The sequence below is a fragment of the Staurois parvus genome, unplaced genomic scaffold (genome assembly GCF_062004578.1).
Source record: "Staurois parvus isolate SC_StPar_1 unplaced genomic scaffold, SC_StPar_1.0 ptg000839l, whole genome shotgun sequence".
Taxonomy (NCBI): Eukaryota; Metazoa; Chordata; class Amphibia; order Anura; family Ranidae; genus Staurois; species Staurois parvus.
Window position 1 is genome coordinate 3,893,176 of NW_028318635.1, and position 21,107 is coordinate 3,914,282.

General features: G+C 38.5%; 1 protein-coding gene across 1 annotated transcript in view; it reads left to right on the plus strand.

Moving 5' to 3' along the window:
• Positions 1–21,107, plus strand: part of MYBBP1A (MYB binding protein 1a) — a 56,211-nt gene that overhangs the window by 7,425 nt on the left and 27,679 nt on the right. The window contains 12 exon segments of the mRNA XM_089655402.1: positions 1,620–1,703; positions 2,179–2,253; positions 4,063–4,170; positions 6,435–6,625; positions 8,444–8,611; positions 8,851–8,968; positions 10,344–10,633; positions 10,774–10,884; positions 11,042–11,167; positions 13,426–13,632; positions 14,839–14,953; positions 18,687–18,780. Coding sequence (XP_089511528.1) covers positions 1,620–1,703; positions 2,179–2,253; positions 4,063–4,170; positions 6,435–6,625; positions 8,444–8,611; positions 8,851–8,968; positions 10,344–10,633; positions 10,774–10,884; positions 11,042–11,167; positions 13,426–13,632; positions 14,839–14,953; positions 18,687–18,780 — 1,687 coding nt within the window.

The following is a 21,107-nucleotide window of genomic DNA, read 5'->3' on the forward strand; positions in this document are numbered from 1 at the left end:
GTCATAAATATCCTGTCAGCTTTGTTTAAAAAAAAATAAAGTTTACTACCGCTTTATGTAGTGCTTTGTATTTCAGTCATTGCACTAAGTTTTCTTATACTAGTACAAACACTTTCCTTTGATCAGATTTGTGAATTGTTTGGAAAGTGAACCTCATCGAACTGCAGATGGATGCAGTAGTTTTAAACATTTACAAAACACTGCATCTCTTAAAGTCCAGTTCAGCTTCTGGTCCTCTGCACTTCCCACTTTAGTTCTAGTACTGCTTGAGTACCCTCGCATAGTTTTCTGCCTTACTAAACAGAACTTTATGGATTTGTTGACAGGTTTAGTCTTTTTAGCTTTCATCTGCAACACAGTGTGGGGACCTAAAACTGGACCAAACAGAATCCAAAGCAGCTGTGCATGGCAACAAATCAGATTCTGTCTTCAGCTTGATCAGTTGAAGTGGTTGTAAAGGTTTTTTCTTTTTACCTAAATGCTTTCTCTGCATTAAGGTAAAACACCTTTCATGTGCAGCTCACTCCCAAGCCCCCCTAAATTACTTACATGACTCTGATCTTGATTCAATGCTGTGCCCAAGGCTGAGGCTCGGCTCAGAGACAGTATTGGGAGCCATTGGCTCCTGCTGCTGTTAGTCAAAGCCGGTGAGCAGGGGGCAGGGTCGAGCTGCACTACTTGCCTCTATGGACACACTGAGCTAGCTTGGGAGTGAGTCTGCACATCTGCAAAACAGAAGAAGTGTGGAGAGCGCTTACCTTTGGGGCAGGTAAGTATAACATGTTTGTTTGTTGAAAAAACCCATAACTTTTACAAGCACCTTTCAAATTTGAAAATGAAAGCTAGAAGCTGATTGGTGGGCATGCCCTGCTGCTCCAGTCTTACTGAATTCTCCTTAACATACCTGCTTTAGATTGTTGCTTTATCCTTTTTGTGTTGAGGCTTGTTGCTGAACCTCATACTTTAGTCTTTCCCTACACAGCCCAAAGCTCTATATACATATCAGAACCTGCTCATTGATAACATGGGGTTAACCTGTAAAATTACAGTAACAGAGAATGCATCTGATCAGTTTTTGTTGAATTTTCCCCAGGTGTGTTTAGAGAGTGATACTAACATTGGTTGCTGCAAATAACTGGCACGTTCTTTCTGTACTACTGTATAATTCATATTTTATATCACTATTATGGAAATCACAGTTGTGGATACCTTAGGCTCTATTTACAAAGCCAGCATACCAGGCTAGCAATCTACATTTTCCAAAAAGTGACAGTTTTTTATTTTGCGGAGTCTAAAAGGATTAACAAAATAGTGATATAGCTGAGAATAAAGATATTTATCCTTCTGTTAAAGTTTGTGACTATAATGTGCTGTATGGGTGCATGTATGGTGTTTTTTGTATGTGGTATCTTGAATTGAAATGGTAAACGGCAGGCAGGTGAAGTAAAGCACATCCCAGTTATTGCAGTTTATTCACTGTGGTGAACCTGAGAATGGGTTTAGGTAAGTCGTTATTTAGAGTCATTAGTTAAACACGGTTACTTATTTTGTGCTTTTTCTATCCCTGGATTTTCTGCAGAAAGAATTCATAACTGTAAACCCTTGTTTTTTTCACAAAGGTTGTGCAGTGTTTTGAAGAGATCCCACTGACAACAGTATTTGAATACATTGATGAGAAATATAACCTCCAGAGAGTAAAAAAGGTGAGCTCACATATTTATTTTTTTGCAATTTATTAATAACAACTCTGGTCAAGTTTAAATTTGAAAGGAGATTACCTCTTGTGAAGTTTTTGATGACTAGCCTTATTGGGAAGCGCCCCCCTTTTATTTTTCAGTGGAAAGGAAGTGTGGGATTTCCTTCCAATGGGACGCAGTATTTCTTATGGTATAGGGGAAAAGGTCTGGTCTGTCTGGTCATCGAGACAAAAAATAAGAGATCTCCCTTGCAGGGGCATGGACAGAGAAAAAAAAAAAATAACTGAGAAGTTTCAACCTTCACCCACTATGTTGAAAGTTAGACATTTTTATAGGGAGTTCCACTTTAGAGTGGTACTCTATGAAACACTGTTCTCTGTACTTACTGTAGCACCGTAATTGTGACATTTCCTTCAGTAGTACCATATGATATGGGGTTATTGTGTTTGACCATACTAATTTAATAAATTGTAATTTTCAGAAATTGGTGAGAAATGCTGCATTCGGCAATTTGTTTGGAGTTCTTGCTTTGTTTCAGTCTGGTCGTCTCCCCAAGGTAATATTCTTGGACAAAACATACAAGTGAAGAAAGAAGTGAGATAATTTTATTATTGGCTTCCTTTTGCCAATGCTTACCTATATACGTATTGGCAGAATATTTGTACTGTGGATAAAATTATGAATATTGTTTGTCTACGAGCATAAAGCATGGCAAGTGATATATTTCTGGTATGTGTCTCTGTTAATATGTACTTGTGTTAGAAAGCATCCTGTTTTCTTTGCATTGCTTCCTTTTGTGTGAATATCTGGTGATCCTGCCAGTCCCTCTGCTTTCCTATTTTAAACTGACCACGCCAGAGAATGGAAAAACATCCATCCCAGTGAGGTCAGTTTTCTTTGCATAATACTTGAGAGCACAGCCTACCTGTACTTCATTGGTCAGACCTCTGCTAAGGCATCCCCCATAGCTCATCACTGGAAAGATTGGCATGCTGCTGTTTCTCTGCGGACACCAACTGGGTTGTGCGTAGCTGGCTCTGGCTTTCAGCTGAGAGGAAGAATCAACCATCAATTAGGCAGCAATAAACTGCTAAAAGCTGACTCTAGTTTACAGCAGTGCAAAAGTAAATCTACTCCTGTGACTCACAAGAGTAATACAGCCAAAAAAGCTTTGGTCACACTTCTCTTTTAACCTCTTACCCTCCAGTGGATTTACACCCCCCCCCCCCCCGAACCAGGCCATTTGTTGTGTTATGGAGCTGCGGCGTTACTTTAACTGACAATTGCCCAAATTAAATATACGTCCTTTTTTTTTTTTTTTCCCCGATGGAAATTTTTAATTTCTTGCGCTATAAAAAAAGAAAAAAAAAAGACCGACCATTTTGAGGAAAAAAAAAAATTTCATCATAAATTTAGGCCAAAATGTATTCTGCTGCATGTCTTTGCTAAAAAAAAAAAAAAAAAAAATCCCAATACGTGTAAATTAATTGGTTTACGTGAAAGTTATAGCTTTTACAAATGGTGGTGTGTGTATATACTGGGATTTTTTATTTTTACTAGTAATGGCAGCGATCAGTGATTTATAGCGGGACTGCCATGGGCATTCTGATACTGTGGGGAACTGACTTGAAGTCACTGACATCCCCAGTGACACCAATACAGTGATCAGTGCTAATAAAAAGCACTGACACTGTACTAATGGCACTGGACAGGAAGGGGTTAATGTGGGGCGATCAAAAGGATAACCGTGTACTGTGCGCTGTCTTTACTAGGGTCTGTGTCTGTGTGCTTCACTGTAAGCACACTGCTTTGCATGGCTGTGCTGTGCACAGCCATGCAAAGCAGTGTGCAGGAGCTGACAGGGGAGAGAACTGTTTTGTTTACAAACAGTTCTACACCCCTGTTGGAGATGCTGGGCAATCACCGGGCGGCGGCGAGTAATCACCAGCTGGGCCTTGTGATTGACAGCCACGGCCATAAATGGTGGCGCGGGTAGGGCATGCATGCGCCTCGTGCGTCCCCACCCAGAAATGCAAAATCACGCTTGTGTATATACGCGATTTTGTGCACCCGTGCCGCCCTGTAGCAGTACTTCTGCTATAGGGGTGGACGGGAAGCGATTAAGGCTTGTCATCTTGCTGTTGACAGGAGGCGATGGCTTCTTGTAGCCTTTTAAACCTATATGATCTTATGTTTTGGGGAGGTGGGCACAGCCATCTTTTTAGTGAACTGTCTTGGAAGATTTTTGGAAAAGAAGTTAACAAGTCTGAAGTGTGAATTAACATTGTGTTCTTTTTTCAATGTATGCATCACCAAAAGCATGTTTTAGGTGAATCTGTTTGCAGTATTTTCTTTCTTTATACAGGACACAAAAGTCTTACTTCAGTGCGTGCAATTACTGCAGAGCCTGGCACAATACAGAGATGACTTGAAGGATTTGCCCAGGAAAACATTGGTTGATATTTTATCTGAGGTGGGGAACTAACATAAGAAAATGACCTGTATTGCAAATGTAGTTACTATGTTGATTAATTTGATCTTGTACAAACCAATGGTAACATTTGAGATTGTAGAGTGTACTGTACTAATGAAGTTACTTTTAAGCATTATGCAAGGTGTTTTTTTTTTTTTTTTTGTTTTTTTCTTCATATGCCAAAATGGGAAATCTGGTCGTAGGGTGCCCTTACATTCCCGTGTATGTAGTTTTGTACTGATTTTATTTTGCCTTTTTATAGTCCAGAATTTCAGCATGTCTAACAAATATCTAGATATTTCATCTGTTTAGGGCCACTGTGGGTCACGTTCAGGCAACTCTGCATTTGTGTATCTGAACACAGGAGATTATTCCTGTTCCTGCTTTCCTAGAGGGAAGTAATACCCCAGCAAGCCATCGAGTATATCTAAAGCTAAAACGTTTTTCTAACTTTGGTAGAATGTAGATGTTTTAAAACATGTCAGGTTTACTTTTGAGTGCTGACAGCACACTAAAAAGGTACAAGAGCTGCCTGTTTTGGGGAACCTATTAGGGAGCACTGCTGTAGTAAGTGACTGTAGTTTTGTTAGTGACTTAGGAAACCCGATGTTTTGTTTTTTAATGCTATAGACTTGCTGTATGAAGCCCTCTGACACTGAACATTGTTTTCTGCTTTGCTGAAGAAAAGCACATGATAAACCTATTTGGAGTTTTCCTGAGAGTCCCTGTCTTGTTTTGAGGTTTACTGCTCTCAATACCAGCTGAGTCTGCCCTCATTACAATACAAATATTATTTTTATATACTGTATATATAAAAACTTTGTAAGGTTGCTTTAACTGACATCCTCTGCAGATGAACACTCACCCTTTTGATCTGAAGATGAACCAAACCAATGTTACTTTATATCTTTGAATCACACTGAAACAGTGATTGCAAACACTAAGACCTGTTTTTACTTCTGCTGTTAAAGCAAGCTGTTTGTATTTAGGGCTCATTCAAATTGGATGTGGAGACTTGGCAACTTCCTGAATCGCATTAACGGAAGTCACCGCAAGCTCACTATTTTCTATTTGCCCTGTTCATACTGCAACAGAGCCCCCCTGGGTGCTGAGCAGTGTGGTGCAGAAAAATGCATACTAAATATCTCTGCAATGAACCAGAGCTCACCAGAAGGCTGTGTACACTGTCCATTTCTACACACTGAAGCTGCAGTGCATAGTGGTGAATGAAAAGTCATTTTGATATTTCAATGATGTTGGAAGAAAAAAAAAAAAAGTAAATGTGCATTGCAGCTTCTGTCGCTTCCCAGACCTTCCACTGAAAGCTGTCCACACAGTGAAACCTTGCATTTTAGGTTTTTAAAAGTTTTTGTTGACGATATAAGAGGGGTGTAGCGCTAAAAATAATTATACGGTTTCTATCACCAACCAACCTATGAGGGTTTAATAAAAATTGCCCGCTGATAGAGTTCAAACATAGATATGTATAAAATATGAATCAAATCCCAAGATAATAAAATCAGCAGCAGACAGACTTGTGACAGGTTACCCCAGTGATACAGCATTACCAGAGGAACAGGAGCCCTGTGTACACAGGCTGAGCACCTTATCCATCCTTAAGGGGACCTCTGGATTCAGCAGACAACTTATTACAGCTTGATGACTACACCAAAAAGGATAAGTTCACCGGATTGACCTGCCCATCTACAGATACCTTGATGGTTTATATCACATGCGCATTACCCATGCGCTTCCGGTGAGTGCGCACTTTAACTACTGGTTGGCATCACAAGTCTGTCTGCTGCTGATTTTATTATCTTGGGATTTGATTCATATTTTATACCTATCTATGATTGAACTCTATCAGCGGGCAATTTTTATTACAGCCTCATAAGTTGGTTGGTGATAGAAACCGTATAATTATTATCATTTTCAGAGCTACACTCCTATTATATTGTCTACTCTGAAGGTTTTACATTGGTACCTTTTGGTGTTTTAGCAGCTGCCTCTTAGGAGTGCTCACTATCTTTATTTGATACATTAAAAGTTTTTGTTGCCTGGTCAAAGCACCAGGGGAGGGACCAAATGCTACATATTCTTGTATATTTCTGTGAAGGTTTGTAGCATGCCTGCAGTACAAAACCGGTTAATGATAGACTGTATACAGTAACTGTGGTATTTTGAAGAACTACTGTGAACTGAAAAGTTTACTTTGTGTATAACAATACCTGGTATCTTACATGAAGTCCTTTTCCTTTGTTTAGATTCCTGAATCTACATTTCAAGAAGTACTATTTGAGGTGCTACGCTCTGACCTGACATCAGCATTTAGCACTCCGGAACAATTACACTTGCTGCTTGTGGGAATGCAAAAGTTTCCAGGAGTGCTGAAGCCCAAAAATTTAAAGAAGCTCCTTGGGTCTTCCATGATTACTTCACAGGAAAACATACCAAAGTAAGATGCTATGAGCTGTCTGGGAACCTTTGCTTAGAGGCATATGGTAGTTGCCTTTGCTGACCTCTACTGAAAATTCTGGCTGTCACTGACCTGAGACATTTGTATGCAGATTTGTAGCTCTGACTTCATCATGACCTCATTTGTATATTCCAGGTCAGTGAATCAGAAAGAATTGATGTTAGACTAAGCAAAACAACTAGCATTTTCAGAAGTTTTCAATTCAAGATCTAATTTTAAAATGTGAAGTTGTATTTTGGCAAGCTTTAGTCATTGGGTAAAGTCTGGTTCCCCACAAAGCCATATATAAACATTAAAAACTTTCCGTCCAGAGGATTTATCCCCCCCTTCCTGACCAGGCCATTCTTTGCGATACGGCTCTGCGTTATAACTGACAATTGCGCGGTCGTTCAATGCTGCATCCAAATGAAATTTGTCCTCCCCCCCCCCCCCCCACAAATAGAGCTTTCTTTTGGTGGTATTTGATGACCTCTGCAGTTTTTTCTTTTTGCGCTATAAACAAAAAAACTAACAATTTTGAAAAAAATAAAACAATTGTTTTCCTGCTATAAAACATATCCAATAAAAAAATTTTTAAAAATCACATTTCTTTATAAATTTAGGCCAAAATGTATTCTGCTACATATATTTTGGTAAAAAAATCCCAATAATTGTATATTAATTAGCTTGCGTGAAAGTTATAGCATCTACAAACTATTGTACATATATTGGAATTTGTAAAATTTATTTTTATACTGGTAATGGCTGCGATTTAGCGACTTATAGCTGAACTGTGATATTGCAGCAAACATTTTTACACTAACTGACACTTTGTGGGAAATGGTGACACTAATACAGTGATCAGTGCTAAAAATATACGCTAATCACTGTACTAATGACACTTGTTGGGAAGGGGTTAACATTTAGGGTGATCAAAAGGTTAAGTGGGTGCCTAGCTATGTGCTTTGTGTACACTATGTGGTGCTTTTACTATGGGAAGCGATGGATCGTGCTCTCAGCTCTGCAGAGATGCACGATTTATGAACCCCCAAATCCCCCCCCCCCCCCCCCCCCCCACATACATAACATAGATACAGCTCTGTTCTTCCTCCCTGACCAACGATCTGCAGGTGCCAGCGAGCAAGTGCTCGCTGGGGCTTGTAGATCAGTTTGTGTTGTGACATATCACAGCAAAAGGGATCCGCCAGTGATATGTGCGCATCCGCGTATGGCAGAAGTGTAAAAATCGTGTGTGTATGTGTATATATGTGTATATGTGTATATATGTGTGTGTGTGTGTGTATATATATGTATATATATATATATATATATATATATATATATATATATATATATATATATATATATATATATATATATATATATATATATATATATATACATATACATGTGATATTGCACTGGAATGCAGCCCTGTAGCAGTAGAACTGTCATAGGGAAGATGTTAAGTGATTAAAACCTGTGCCATATACCCGCTCTTTTCAAGGTCCTTCATACATAGGCTGGTGTTTATTGTATTTCAGGAGGGATTATTGCTTTACCTCATCTGTGTCAAACTTTGATTTGTGGATTTTTTTTTTTTTCTTTCATGTTCAGTAGGAAAAGGGTAAACATCCCTACGTGTTGCAAAAATGTTGAAAAGCCTTGCTGCAACAGAATACTTTTATGTGCTGTGCACTATTCTTGTTTTAAGCAGTGCCTAACAAGGGATATTGTAGCTAAGACTTTGAGAACCAACATAAGAATTGGGTTTTATTTGTAGAGGAAAAAAAAAAGCATTTTCTATATTTTGTCAAGGTTGGTGGATCTGTTAAAAATGGCTGCCAAGTCTGTGAAAAAGGAGAGGTGTCTTCCAGCAGTAGCTCTGGACATGGTGAAGATCTCTCTAAAGGAGGAGACGTTTGAATTGTTTTGGAAAGAGGTTGTGGAGAATGGTCTGATGCAAGAACAGTTTGGACCATGCATGTAAGTGTTTGTGTTTCTTATGCTTTAAATAACTTGCCACAGTGTTTCTAACTCTTGTATTTGAAAACTTGTCATCTTGCCTTTACTTACCTTGCAAGTCTAAATATACAACTGGTATTAACTTCATGCAGTAATATTTCTTGATACTAACTGCACTTAATTGTAAATGCACAGCTTGTTTTAGTTTTTCCACATTGTTTCATTTTATAGCTTTTTTTATTTATATAATTTTTTTCCAGTTACATGTGTTATAGGCTCCTGGGTGCTTCTTTACCTCTGTTGGATAAAAGCCAATTGCAGCATGTCCTTAGAAGTGAAGTCATGTTGCATTATGGAAATCACTGTGTCTCAACTCAGGTAAGGGCCTTTTGACTTGGAATTTTCTTGGTTTGTAGGATCATTATTACCCTTGTCTGAATCATGGAAGACCATCCATGGTACATCTTTTAGATATTTGGACTCCATGCACACTTAAAAAAACTCTGCTTCTACAGGAGTTTTTGTTTTGCCTGTAGAAGCAGCTGAATGTTATCCTATGTGTCCATGCACATTAGAGGCATATTTTAAGCTTGGCGCCTAGAAACAGAAAAGAAAAACCTAGTGATTTGCATTTTTGATTAGTGTTCCCTGCCACAAAACACTGAACAGTCCTAAACTTTCCTAAACATTGTACAACAATGATCTAAGCGATTCTAAGGGAACTGGCGGGGTTTTTTTAAGCCTAGTGTGTATGGAGCCTTTAATTCTTTTTACAGGTGAACATAGACCAAAGCTTTCAGTAAGTAGGACAATTTTGGTAAAAAGTCAAACACCCCTTTATTCCCAAATTAAATACTGTATTGTCTGCCCTAGTTAAACTACTTTTTGCTTTCTCTGCGCTACCACCGCAGATCCTAGTCTGAGATTGATGTTGGTTAAGAAATAAAGATGGTCTACACTGCCCAGGTAGACAAATATAAATTCCATTCCATAGGATATAACTGGTTTGGGAACCAGGTGGCTTTTTTAAGAATATGCCATAGCTGTCAGATGCTGCACAGCCTGAAGGGCTGATGCAGTTTGGCGAGCATATCATCTCTGCACTGCAGTTTCCCCTAACCTCATTCCTCAAGTAGCCAAAAAAGCTGCAAAATACCAAGCCATTGACATTGATTTAAAGCACTTGTGCCAGGTGAAGGAAATCCTGAAAACGTGACCTGTCAGGGGTACTTAAAGACTGAGGTTTGGTACTACTGCTATTGTAGATTCTTGTATGGCCACTTTATGTATTTCTTGCTTAGCCTGCATTGTATTAATTGGTCATATGTGGCTTTGCATGTTTTTTGAAACACGAAATATAGGCTCTTGGATTACTATAGGCAATAAGCATGAAGGTGAATTGCCCAATACCATGAATACCTATGGGCTCATTCAGTAAAGCAAGAGACACAGGAAAGATGTGCAAAGTGCTTGGAGAAAATGGAAAAATTCAGTTTTAGAAAAACAAAAACACTAGAAATAAGTTTTTTAATATTTGAATTATTGAAATGCATTACAATCATTATTTGTTTAAGTGTCCTCATTGTAGCTTATCCTTGTTTTATGTGTGAATATGTGGCTGCCAAATTGTGGTGTGTTTACAGGCCTGCTAATAGACATACTGATATTGTGATATTTTAATAATTTAAATATGTTTACATTTTTTGTTGTAAGATCTGTTTTTTAATTGTGTTGTAATATTTGTTTTATATAGCCTATAGACAGGTTTAAGTTTGCCCCTGAAATGAACACATACGTAGATGCCTTTTTGGAAAACTGTGAAGATGCAAAAAAACAACTTACAGTTCTTATTGGATTCTCATCGCTTACAAATCAAGGATACCCAGTGGTTCCCAGCACATGGAAAGTGGTTAGGCATTTAAAGCCATCTGCTCTGCAAAATTACATTGATTGGTTGAAGAGCATGTTCCTTAGTCCAGATCTTGATTCCTGCCTAGATTTCAGTACCAAACGTCAGAAGGAGAAACAGGAGCAAGAGATGCCGTGAGTTAAGACTTGATGTGTGTGCATATTGTGAAGCACAATCAGCTGGTCACAATGTTATATTTTTGTATTGATGTAAGGGAAAATACATGACAATAAATGTCGTGTTTTTTTTTTTTTTTTCATGTATTTGTTTAAAGAGCTGATCATGTGGTATTACGCCTGAGAAAATGGATTATTCCACGGCTTACAAGTATCATTGACAATACCCAAGTAAAGCGGGATGAGGATCAAGTGATGGATATTGCACGGTAAGATATTAGTTTCTGCCACTATAAATGGTGAATTCATTTAATTTTTGTGTTTTCTTTCTAAGTAAGAATTTCCTAATAGCTGAATTGCAAGTTTAAATGTTTATCACGGTACTGGAATGCTCCTAACAAAATTCCCTGTGTCTTTAATCTTTAGGTTTATTCTATTCCATGCATTTTTTGAGGCAAAGAAATCTGCATCTGATATTCCGGAAACAGAGATACGCCCATCAGTACCCCTGAATGACCAAATACGTGCACATGTGTCTGAAGCATTTTTCAGGTTTATATTAAAATTTTATGTTGGTTTTGCAGAGCAAAGTTGTTTTATGTTCACTTGGATTGAATAGTTTTTTTTTTTTTTTTTCTGAGCATTCACTGGGGGACACAGCAGACCTCTGTGGGTACTGATCATGCCTCTCAAAGTTTGGTGATAAAAGTTGAAGGACTTTGCTTTTTCCAGTGGGCTATACTCCTTTGCATGAACAATAATGCATCCGTTTTACTTTGGTGTTCTAGGAGGTTGGAAGCCCTTTTTTTTTTTTTTACCTTAGTACATTGTAGAGATTTTACAGACGTCCAGTGATTTCTGGAGTCTGAATAACCAGTTGCTCACAGTAGTATTACACAGTGCCACACAAACTCCGTTGTCCATCAAACACTTTAATCTACAGATTCCACTTTAGAGTGAGTACTTTTTTCTTTTGTGCCTGTCCCTCTTGTCTTATGTTCCTTGGGCTCATGTGGTTGTTGTTTTTTTAATGCATTGTTGTTCTAGGTGTGTATGCCTGTCTTCTCCTCACTCTTCGCCAAAAGGCAAACATTAATGTGGACCCCTTACACTTCTCTCCGTGGTTTGAGAGTTCAGCATAACTAGTTACATTTAGGGCATCATGCATTTAAGCTCCTTACTTTACAGACGAACTGGTACATTAAATGGTTTTCTTTCAAAATTGTCTGAATTGGTAGTGTATGCTGGGCATGGTAGTGGGGGACTATCTGCTTACAGAGGACCCTACAATCATCCTCATTCCCCTTCACTTTCTTCCTTGGGTTGCCTGTGCAGGTGACTGCATGGCCACACTGTGTCTCTCTGCAGCAACTTTTGCTGGTGCTAGTTTTGGTTGCACAGTATTGCAGGCAGCCACGTTATTCAGTTTGGTCGGAATATATGTGGATTTTTTTTCCAGAGGTTTCTTTCTCCCACTTTTTTTTTCTTTTTTTCCTGGACTGCTCTTGACCATCCCCAAAAGTTTGCTGTGTCCTCAGTTTTTCAATTGTTGGGAAAAAATTATTTTTTTTAAATACTCATCGTTAATTCTTCTCTTAACTTTAACTTTTTTCTGGTGGGGTCACAGGTCCCATAAACAATAAGCAGCACTCCAGACAGCTAACTTTTGATTTCCATATATTTATAAAAGAGAGCACACAACAGTACATCTGAGTACATGCACAGGATTTCACAGTTCCTCTATCTAGACAAAGGCAAGCTCTCAGCTGCAAGCGTCATATACATTTACATTAGAACAGGGAGGAGATCCAGGCTAAAAGTACAGCAATTAACAAACATCAGTACACATGGATAGATATCAGAAAAATCTTCAGCTGGCATGCAGCAGACCCTGTTCTGAAAAAAATTATTTTAAAGCACAATAATTAAAAAAAGTCACTTTTACAAGCTGGCATTAAGGGACTGTTCACACATAAACATACATTAAATTGCATGGAACTGAGTAAACAAAATGAATAGTCATTCAGTGATGTGTGTTTTCAACGTGTGGTAAATTGCTCTTCAATTTGTGGGTTATTTCCTCTGACATCACATCTTTTTCCAGTTTGTGGGTTGAGAAAAAGTGTGTGTCATTGGCAGTTTGACAATGCCTTGGAGAGGCATTGGAAACTGGATGCTTAGCGTGACATCCCTAATCATTGTGATAGCACTGGCTATATTGGAGAGATGGGGGAAAGCCAAACAGCGCTATTGTTGCGTTCATTGCTCACACAGTGGGAGAGTAAAGATCAGTTTTGAACCTGTACCAGGACTTACATTGTCACTCATCTGTTTTCTGCAAACCCTGCCATTCAGACATCTCATTAGCCAGCTTTTCACTGCACACTCTCTCTACTTCCCCTTTAGGATGGCTGCCTTGTAAGACATAATAAACATTTTTTTTTTGTTTCAAAAGGCTTGTGTTGATGTGCATTTACATACATTTACGTACCTTGCATAAAATGCATACATGTAGAATTTTAACGCACCACACTGCATATGACACCAGTGTTATGTCAACCGAACACGTACAACAATTATGGTGACCTGCGTTCTTCCAGTGCAGTACAATGCAGGTCACTGCAGTTTGTGAGAGCAGGGCCTAAATAAAGTTTCCAGTTTTTTTTTTTTGGGGGGGGATAGGGGACAATGATTAATGATTTTACTGTGTTTCTATATTTGTTTAGGCATTAGTAAACATACATTTTTTGTTGTATTCCAAGGAGGTAGAAAAATTAATGCATTTGTGTCTGTGAATTCTTGCATTTCAGCTTGTTGCTTAATTTGAACAACATGCCTGCCCTTGGAGAAGGTTCTGCAGATAACAGTTTAAAGGAGAGACATGTGGTTGGAGTTACCGCAGATGGGAGCCTTTGGATTCATTGCATGGTGCGCTATGCTAATTTGCTGCTGTCACGTGAAAAAGTTGTTAAAGCTGTTAAACCATTTAACAAAGAGGAAAAGGAAGCTTGGGATCGGTAAGCTCCACAACTGGTTAATTATGTTATTAAAATATTTGCAGTATTGAAGAGATGAAGAACAGGCTAGCTTATGTAATTGTTTCTTTTTACAATTCAACGAGGCTGTTTTTGGCCAAAATTGATAAGATTTCTGCACAGTATGTCTGCTTATTTATTCACTCTTTTTGATGTGTTTTTGGTTTTTAAAGTGGTTCAAAATAAACTGAACTAAACTGTACATGGGATGAGAGTTGTAAGATAAATGCAAACTGCAAATTATATTGAAGAAAAACTTCCAACTAGATGTAGAGCAGGCTTTGTTTCATTTCACCAGCTTTTCCTCATTTACTATAAGTAGAATGTTATCCAGGCTTTAAAGTAATTGTAAATCCTTTTTTTTTTTTTCTTCAAATAACGAACATGTCACACTTACCTGCTCCATGCAATGGTTTTGCACAGGACAGCCCTGATCGTCGTTTTGTGTCCTCCGCCAGCACTCCTGGCTCCCCCCCCACCCCACCAAGTGCCTTCAGAGCAAGTCGTCTGCTTTTGAGGCACTTAGGCAAGCTAGATCTTGAGCCCTGCTGTGTGCGCCCAGGCCCTGCACCCCACTCCCTAACTGGCTGTGATTTGGCTGCAGCAGAAGTTATTGTTTCTCTGCAGCCTCCATGGCCAGTGAGGGGAGAGAGTTCGGAAAGAACCAATGCTCTCAGATACAGCGCTGGATCGAGATTGGGCTCAAGTAAGTATAAGGATAGCTGGGGAAGCTGCACACAGAAGGTTATTTTACCTTTTTAATGCAGAGCATACATTCGGTTAAATAAACCTGCTGCCCTTTTGAACCACTTTATTTTAAATACACTGAGATTCATTTTTTTTGGCTTTTATTCTACAAGATACCATTGGAAATCATGTACTGTTTTCAATATTTCAACTGTTACAAATTTTGGAAGCTACCAGTGTTTAGATCAGAGTACCTAGGTATTTTTGTAACACTGCAGACATTTACTTTTATTGTAAAAAAAAAAAAATAGCATTCAATTACAATGACTTTTTCTTGTGTCTCAATTGCATACGCTATTTTTTTTTCCCACAAAAGCAGAGTTAACCTTAAAATTGTGAAACACCAATGGCTTTTAAGTGAACAAATTGTGCATCTAAATATTATTTTTTTAGCTTATGTAATTGTTCCATTTTGTTGGATTTATTTTTTCCTATGTGCAGAATGCTTCAATATGTAGAAGACCTGCAAAAGAAGCAAGCGATCAAGCAATCAAATAGCATGGAGCTATCAGCCTATCAACAGTTGTTGCTGCTAGTAGGAATTCATATTTTTAAGGTAAAATATTACCCGCTAGAACATGCGATATGAGAGATACTGTGGCGGTAAAATAAATTGTTGTTCTTGATTTGTTTATCTCACTGGTAGCTTCACAGTGGCTTAGAGGGTGGTTGTTGCAGCATTGAGGTCCTAGGATATAAACACTCTTTGATTGGGGGGTCCTTTGTTTTTCCTCTGTTTTTTCTCTGTTTTGTGCATTATACAACCAGTGCTTTGTGTTTCTATAACAATCCAAAAACATACTGTTAAGCTAGTTGACCCTAAACCAAAAGATTAATCTGAGTATATTATGTGTGTGTTTAATTGTATGGGTTGAAACCCTAAGAAGTGCACATTTGGCTGGTTGTTATGCTGATCATCTTCAGTACATTATTTGGTCCTTGAACCAATACTAGTGCACAGAAGACCCGGAGTACTGACATCAATGGTCCGTTATTCAGAAAGAAGTAGAGATGGGAAGGCCGGGAAAAATTGGGATATATTGAGGAGTATGTTCTTTTGCAGTGATGAATATCCTATCTATGACATGGTATACAAACTATATAACGTGAAGCCCTTAAAGTTTTATTAATCCCACAGCAGTAAAATCTATCTGTATATGCAGTAAAGCATGCATGTTATACTCGCTATGGAGCTTAAGGTGTTAATCCTCTGTGTAAGAAGGACATTTAATCATGTCTTCTCTGATTCTTCCACTGTCCCTGACTCATCTCCACTCTTGGAAGAGTGCATGTGATCAGCACAAGGCCAATCGGCACTGTCCAGACAGAGGGTCAGGGGTCCTGCAGTCTCATAAGACAATGAGAGGAGAGTGGACACTGAGAAACTGATAAAAGTCACGAGATTGCTGTAACTGCTGATGAGAAAAGGTTTTTGGCAGTTTATATTTTCTAAAATAATTGCATTTCCATGTTGTGTACTATGGGAGATCATATATAGTGAATGCAGGGTCCTGAGTTTAGCAACACTTAAAAGCGATTTTAAAGGTTTTCTTTTTTTTGGTAAAATAAACATGTCTTACTTGCCTACTAGGTGCAGGGGGTTTGCACAGAGCATCCTGATTCCTCCTCTTCTTGGGTTCCCCGCAGGCTCTCCTAGCTCCTCCTGTCTGTTGGGTGACCCCACAACAAGCTGCTTGCTATGGGGGCACCTGCTGCTCCGTGTGTCCATTCACACGCGGAGCTGCGGCTTGGCCCCGCCCCCATTACTCCTCATTGGCTGACTGGCTGTGATTAACAGCGGGAGCCAATGGCTACCGCTTGCTGTCTCAGCCAATGAGGAGGTAGAGACCCATCACAGCTGAGGCTGCCATTCACACTGCTGGATTGCGATGAGGCTGGGGAAGCTGTTGCACACAGCAGGTTTTTTTTTTACCTTCATGCATAGAATGCATGAAGGTAAAAAAACCTTAATCCTTTACAACCACTTTAACCACTTGCCTACTGGGCACTTATACCCCCTTCCTGCCCTGGCCAATTTTCAGCTTTCAGCACTTTGAATGACAATTGCGCAGTCATGCAACATTGTACTTATATGAAATTTATATCACTTTTTTCACACACCTAGAGCTTTCTTTTGGTGGTATTTAATTGCCACTGGGTGTTTTTTATTTTTTGCACTATAAACAAAAAACGGCAAACAGTTTGAACAAAAAACCCCCACATTTCTTTGTTTCTAAACTTTTGCAAACAGGTAATTTTTCTCCTTCACTGATGTGCATTGATGAGGCTGCACTAATAGGCAGCACTGATGGGCATGGATAGGCAGCACTGATGAGGTGGCATGGATAGGCAGCACTGATGAGGTACAGGAACATCTTGAGGAGGTGTTTGAGCAGCAGGAGGAGTGAAGGATCTCAGTGGGGATAGTGGCACAAGAGGAAAGCTGCACTGGAAAAGCAGAGATATAAGAGAGATATCCACCACTATTGTTATAGTGCAATAGGTGGTTTAATAGTTCCATCAGTGAACAAAAGCTGGTTAGGCGGCATGGATAGGTTGCACTGATGGGCTCTGATAGGCGGCACTGTGACAGCGTGAGGAAAGTGCTGCCGATAACGGCAACTATTTACTCTGTGATCTGCTGTGTCATTGGACACAGCTGATCACGTGGCTAAAGACCACTGTGATTGGCCTTTTACCTCATCACGTGATCAGCTGTGTCTGTAGGATTTATTCACAGAATTTGATTTATTCACTGAAGGAGTACACAAATTTAGGGGACAGAGTTTGGTGTCAGCAGCTTTTAATTCAGATTACCAAATATAGCAGCTCACAAGGATACATAAAGATTTACTCTAAACTGTTATTCCATTTGTAATAAAAACATTTTTTTTAAAAAGCAAGTTTAGTTTAGTTATTTACTGAATAAGCTGGACTTTTATTTCAAGCATAATTACTTTATATACACTGCATTTCACATTCCCAGTGTAGCAAAGTGACTTTCAATGTGTAAAAATACTCCACATTGTTATTTTATTTATATTTTTTCAGTTTTTCAGAAAATTTCCATTCTTTTTCCAGGGAAAAATACTTACATCTTTAGAAAGAGGTCAGCAATGCAAACTTAAGGTTTTCCCTCATAACATGATAGGCACCCTTAGGCATACTTAGGGGCAGGTATGTATCTACAGTAGCAAATAAAGTGTTGTGCCACCCTATTGGTCACATAAACTATTAGCAAAAAGCCACCCTAATTGCAAAATCAGCAGACTGATTAATTTTTAGTATATTTATACATTTATTGATTTATGCACATTTTTTACCACAGTTGTGGGGGAATTGTTATATTACCGCGTTTGCATTCTGGCACTTTATTGATTGATTCACTGTCATAAAATATCTTTTATGTTGTCACTGTATGGCTATTATTGTTTGTGACCACTTAATTGTTGTTTTTGAGGTGGCTTTTTGTGCATAGCTTGTGACCAATAGAGTGGTGCAACACTTTCTATTTATTTGCTATTTTGTGAGTAGGAACACTTTTGGTGTTTACTGCAGGTCTTGTTATAGTTATTACCTGGTAGTTCACTTGAGTTTTTTTATGTTTTATTTGTATGGATATACAGTATATTGGTTTGTGCACTTTGTAAATGCTGTGTGAATTTTTGTTTTTTTTCTTGAACTAGGAAAAGTAACAATTTGCTCTTGATTGCAAGCTTCATGAGTAGCTCTTTCTCACCCCCCCCCCCCCCCGACACACGATCCATTGCTGCAGGTCTCCCAAAAAATAATGTGCAAGTCTTTATTTTTACAAACTGCCAGGGCTTTCCATAGGCTCCAGGCACTGCACTTTGGGAAGCTAAGGGAGATTTTACATGTTTTTCCATACCTAGAAGTACCTTACTTTTTTTTTTTTAAAGCAGCAGTGACAGATTGGGGTGGCATGGAAGTGGAAGAAAGTAAGCACTCACTCTTGGTGGTGTCTGTACCAGGTAAATCTGTTACTTGCCTAGTCTTGGAAGAAGTATGAAAAATAACCTCACTAGTAAACGTATTTATATGTACAGTATAAATGTAACATATATTATGTGAAGTTTTTTTTTATCCTGTGTGTAGGATAAGAGAAGCTCAGTTAAAACAATCATTACTAGTTTTGACCATTTAGATTTTGTTATCCAGGTGTGACTGCCTCTGCAGGAAACTATCACGGCACCTTCATTTTAGTCCTGTGTACCATTAGTAGCTATACTGTAATATTCGTTTTTAACATCAATATTTATTTTATCTAGACCCCAGAGGAGAGTATGGATCTGTTAAATGATATTCAGAACTGTCTGGAAAAGGCCATGAACAAAAAAGCCAAAAAGAAAATGGCAACTGGAGGTTTGTCCAGTTTTAATACGTTGTATTAAAATTCCAAATATTTTTTTTTTTAATTTTGTCTTGATAGAGCTGTTAATATTGTATTTCATTTCCTTTTACATTTAGACCTCTTTGCATGTTGAACAGAAATAGATTTTTTTTTTAAGCGGAACATCAGTCAAAAAGCTAAATACACTATGTGAAGTGTTTTACCTGCCAAGGAGTTTGAAATTTTGTTCAACTTGTCTGATTATTCTCATGTACCTGGCCATGCTGCATAGCTGGATAGGTATGACCACTGTTAGTTTTCATCTTCCTGTGTCACTTGCTGCTCTGCAGATTTATTGCCCATTGAGCAGGTACATGATGCAGGAAGCAGGAGATAGGCTAAAACAATTTAGGTATTTGTACTTCTGCTTTGTGTATAGCAATTTGCTTGAAGTTCCAATTTAAGCATCTCTACATTGTTTGAATAACACTTGCATCAGTAGGATTGTGGTAACATGCCAGATATGATTTCTGTCCTGCTTCATGATTGCTTCTGCTTTGCTATAGCATATTGACCCATGTCTTCAAAGTTACGGTTTGTTTCTGGAAATATTACGCATTTTGCCATATTTCATTATTTATTCTGTTTCCATCTGGGAAAATAAGGTGATCGCAATGGGAACTGGTCTTAAAGTGTACGTTTGTTTTCACCAAGAAAATGTAAACTAACATCATGCTCTCTTCCCACCCAAAACCCGTTTGTAGAGATGCACGGGGCTGCCATCCATTACTAATGGCTCCCCCACGCATCTCAACTCACATTGTGTTTGCGGGTGTAGGAACAGCAGGAAAATCACATGGTGCAAAAGCACCATATGATTTCCCTGCGACTGCATTTTTAAAATGGTGCAGGCACTTTTTTTTTTTTGCAGGAAACGCAGGCATAGCAGTCAAATTCAAATGAATGGGCTTCCGTGCAGATGCAGGTCGCAAACCCACTCAAGAACAAATGCAGAAACTGACAACAAAAATGAAGGGTCTGAGGGTTAAAACAAATCGGGAGAGACTTCAGGAACTTAATATGTACAGTTTGGAGGGAAATTGGGTAAGGGAAGACATGTTTAGAAAAAAACAAGGTGGTGAATAAATTTCAGGGCAGTATTTTCAATATGAAGCCAAGATGAAGAACACAGCGGCATCACCTCAAACTAGCAGAAGGAAAGTTCAAAACTAATCTTAGAAAGTATTATTTTACTGAGAGAGTAGTCAATGCTTGGAATAGACTTCCAGCAGAGGTAGTGAGTCAGTTAACCGTAAATGGATGAAAACATGCTTGTTACAAACATAGATCTATCCCAAAAATAGAAAAGAGAAAAAAAAAAAAAGGGCAGACTCGATGGACCACTTGGTCTTCTTTTTTTTTTTTTTTTTTTCTGCTTTCACTTTTCTGTGTTTCTATGTTTTCTGCCTTGTTTATAAATGAGTTTTGCCCGCTTTAAAAACTGCCAAGTCTTTGGAGAAAACTTCAGTGTCTTCCAACAATTGTATAACCTTTTCGACCCTTTCTAGGACCTTTTCTAGTTTTCTACAGTTACACGCAAAGGAACTGCCACCTGTGCTCAGCCCATCTAAAAGTCAATCATATGCAGCAGGGTGTCAATTTTTTTTAGAAGTAGCCCCCAGGCTTGGTGATTCTGTAGCTCAGGAGCTAAAAGTTATTCTCGGGTTTGCAACTTCAGGATTCAAACATGACTGTTGGACAACCCAAGTAGTGGGCTTTTTCACCTGTCCTGCAGCTACTTGTAAGGTCCTCTCTTTACTCCAAGAGTGACCAACATTTAGGCCTCATGCACACTGGTTTACTGCAAATGCTGTTTCTTCTGACAGGAGAAGATCAGCGTTAAACTCAACTAAGCTGCCTTTTTTTCAATCCAGTTTAGGCAAGTTAGCAGCGTTTGGTCGTTTTGGGCTTTTATTTCATTTAAATTTATTCTGGCCTTTGAAATGAATAAAAACCAAATGAATAAAAACCAAATTTTGTGTGTTCCAGAAAAGGAGCTTGAAGTGCCTCTAAATTTGTATGCTCCTAATAAACCTCAAAAATTCTATATGTGCATGGACAGATGGAGATTTGTTCGGGGGACTAAAACACCAAAAGACACAAAAATATCAGTTTATGAACAGCAGTGTGCATGAGCCCTAAAGATGGTGTTTTCAAACCATTTTATTGAAATGTATTTATTTGCATGTTCTCTAAAGAGTTACGCCAATGATTTGATGGTTTAAAGCTAGGGAGTCTTGCTGAATTTTAAACATTTTACCGTTATTATTATTACATATTATATGAATCATGTTCTTTC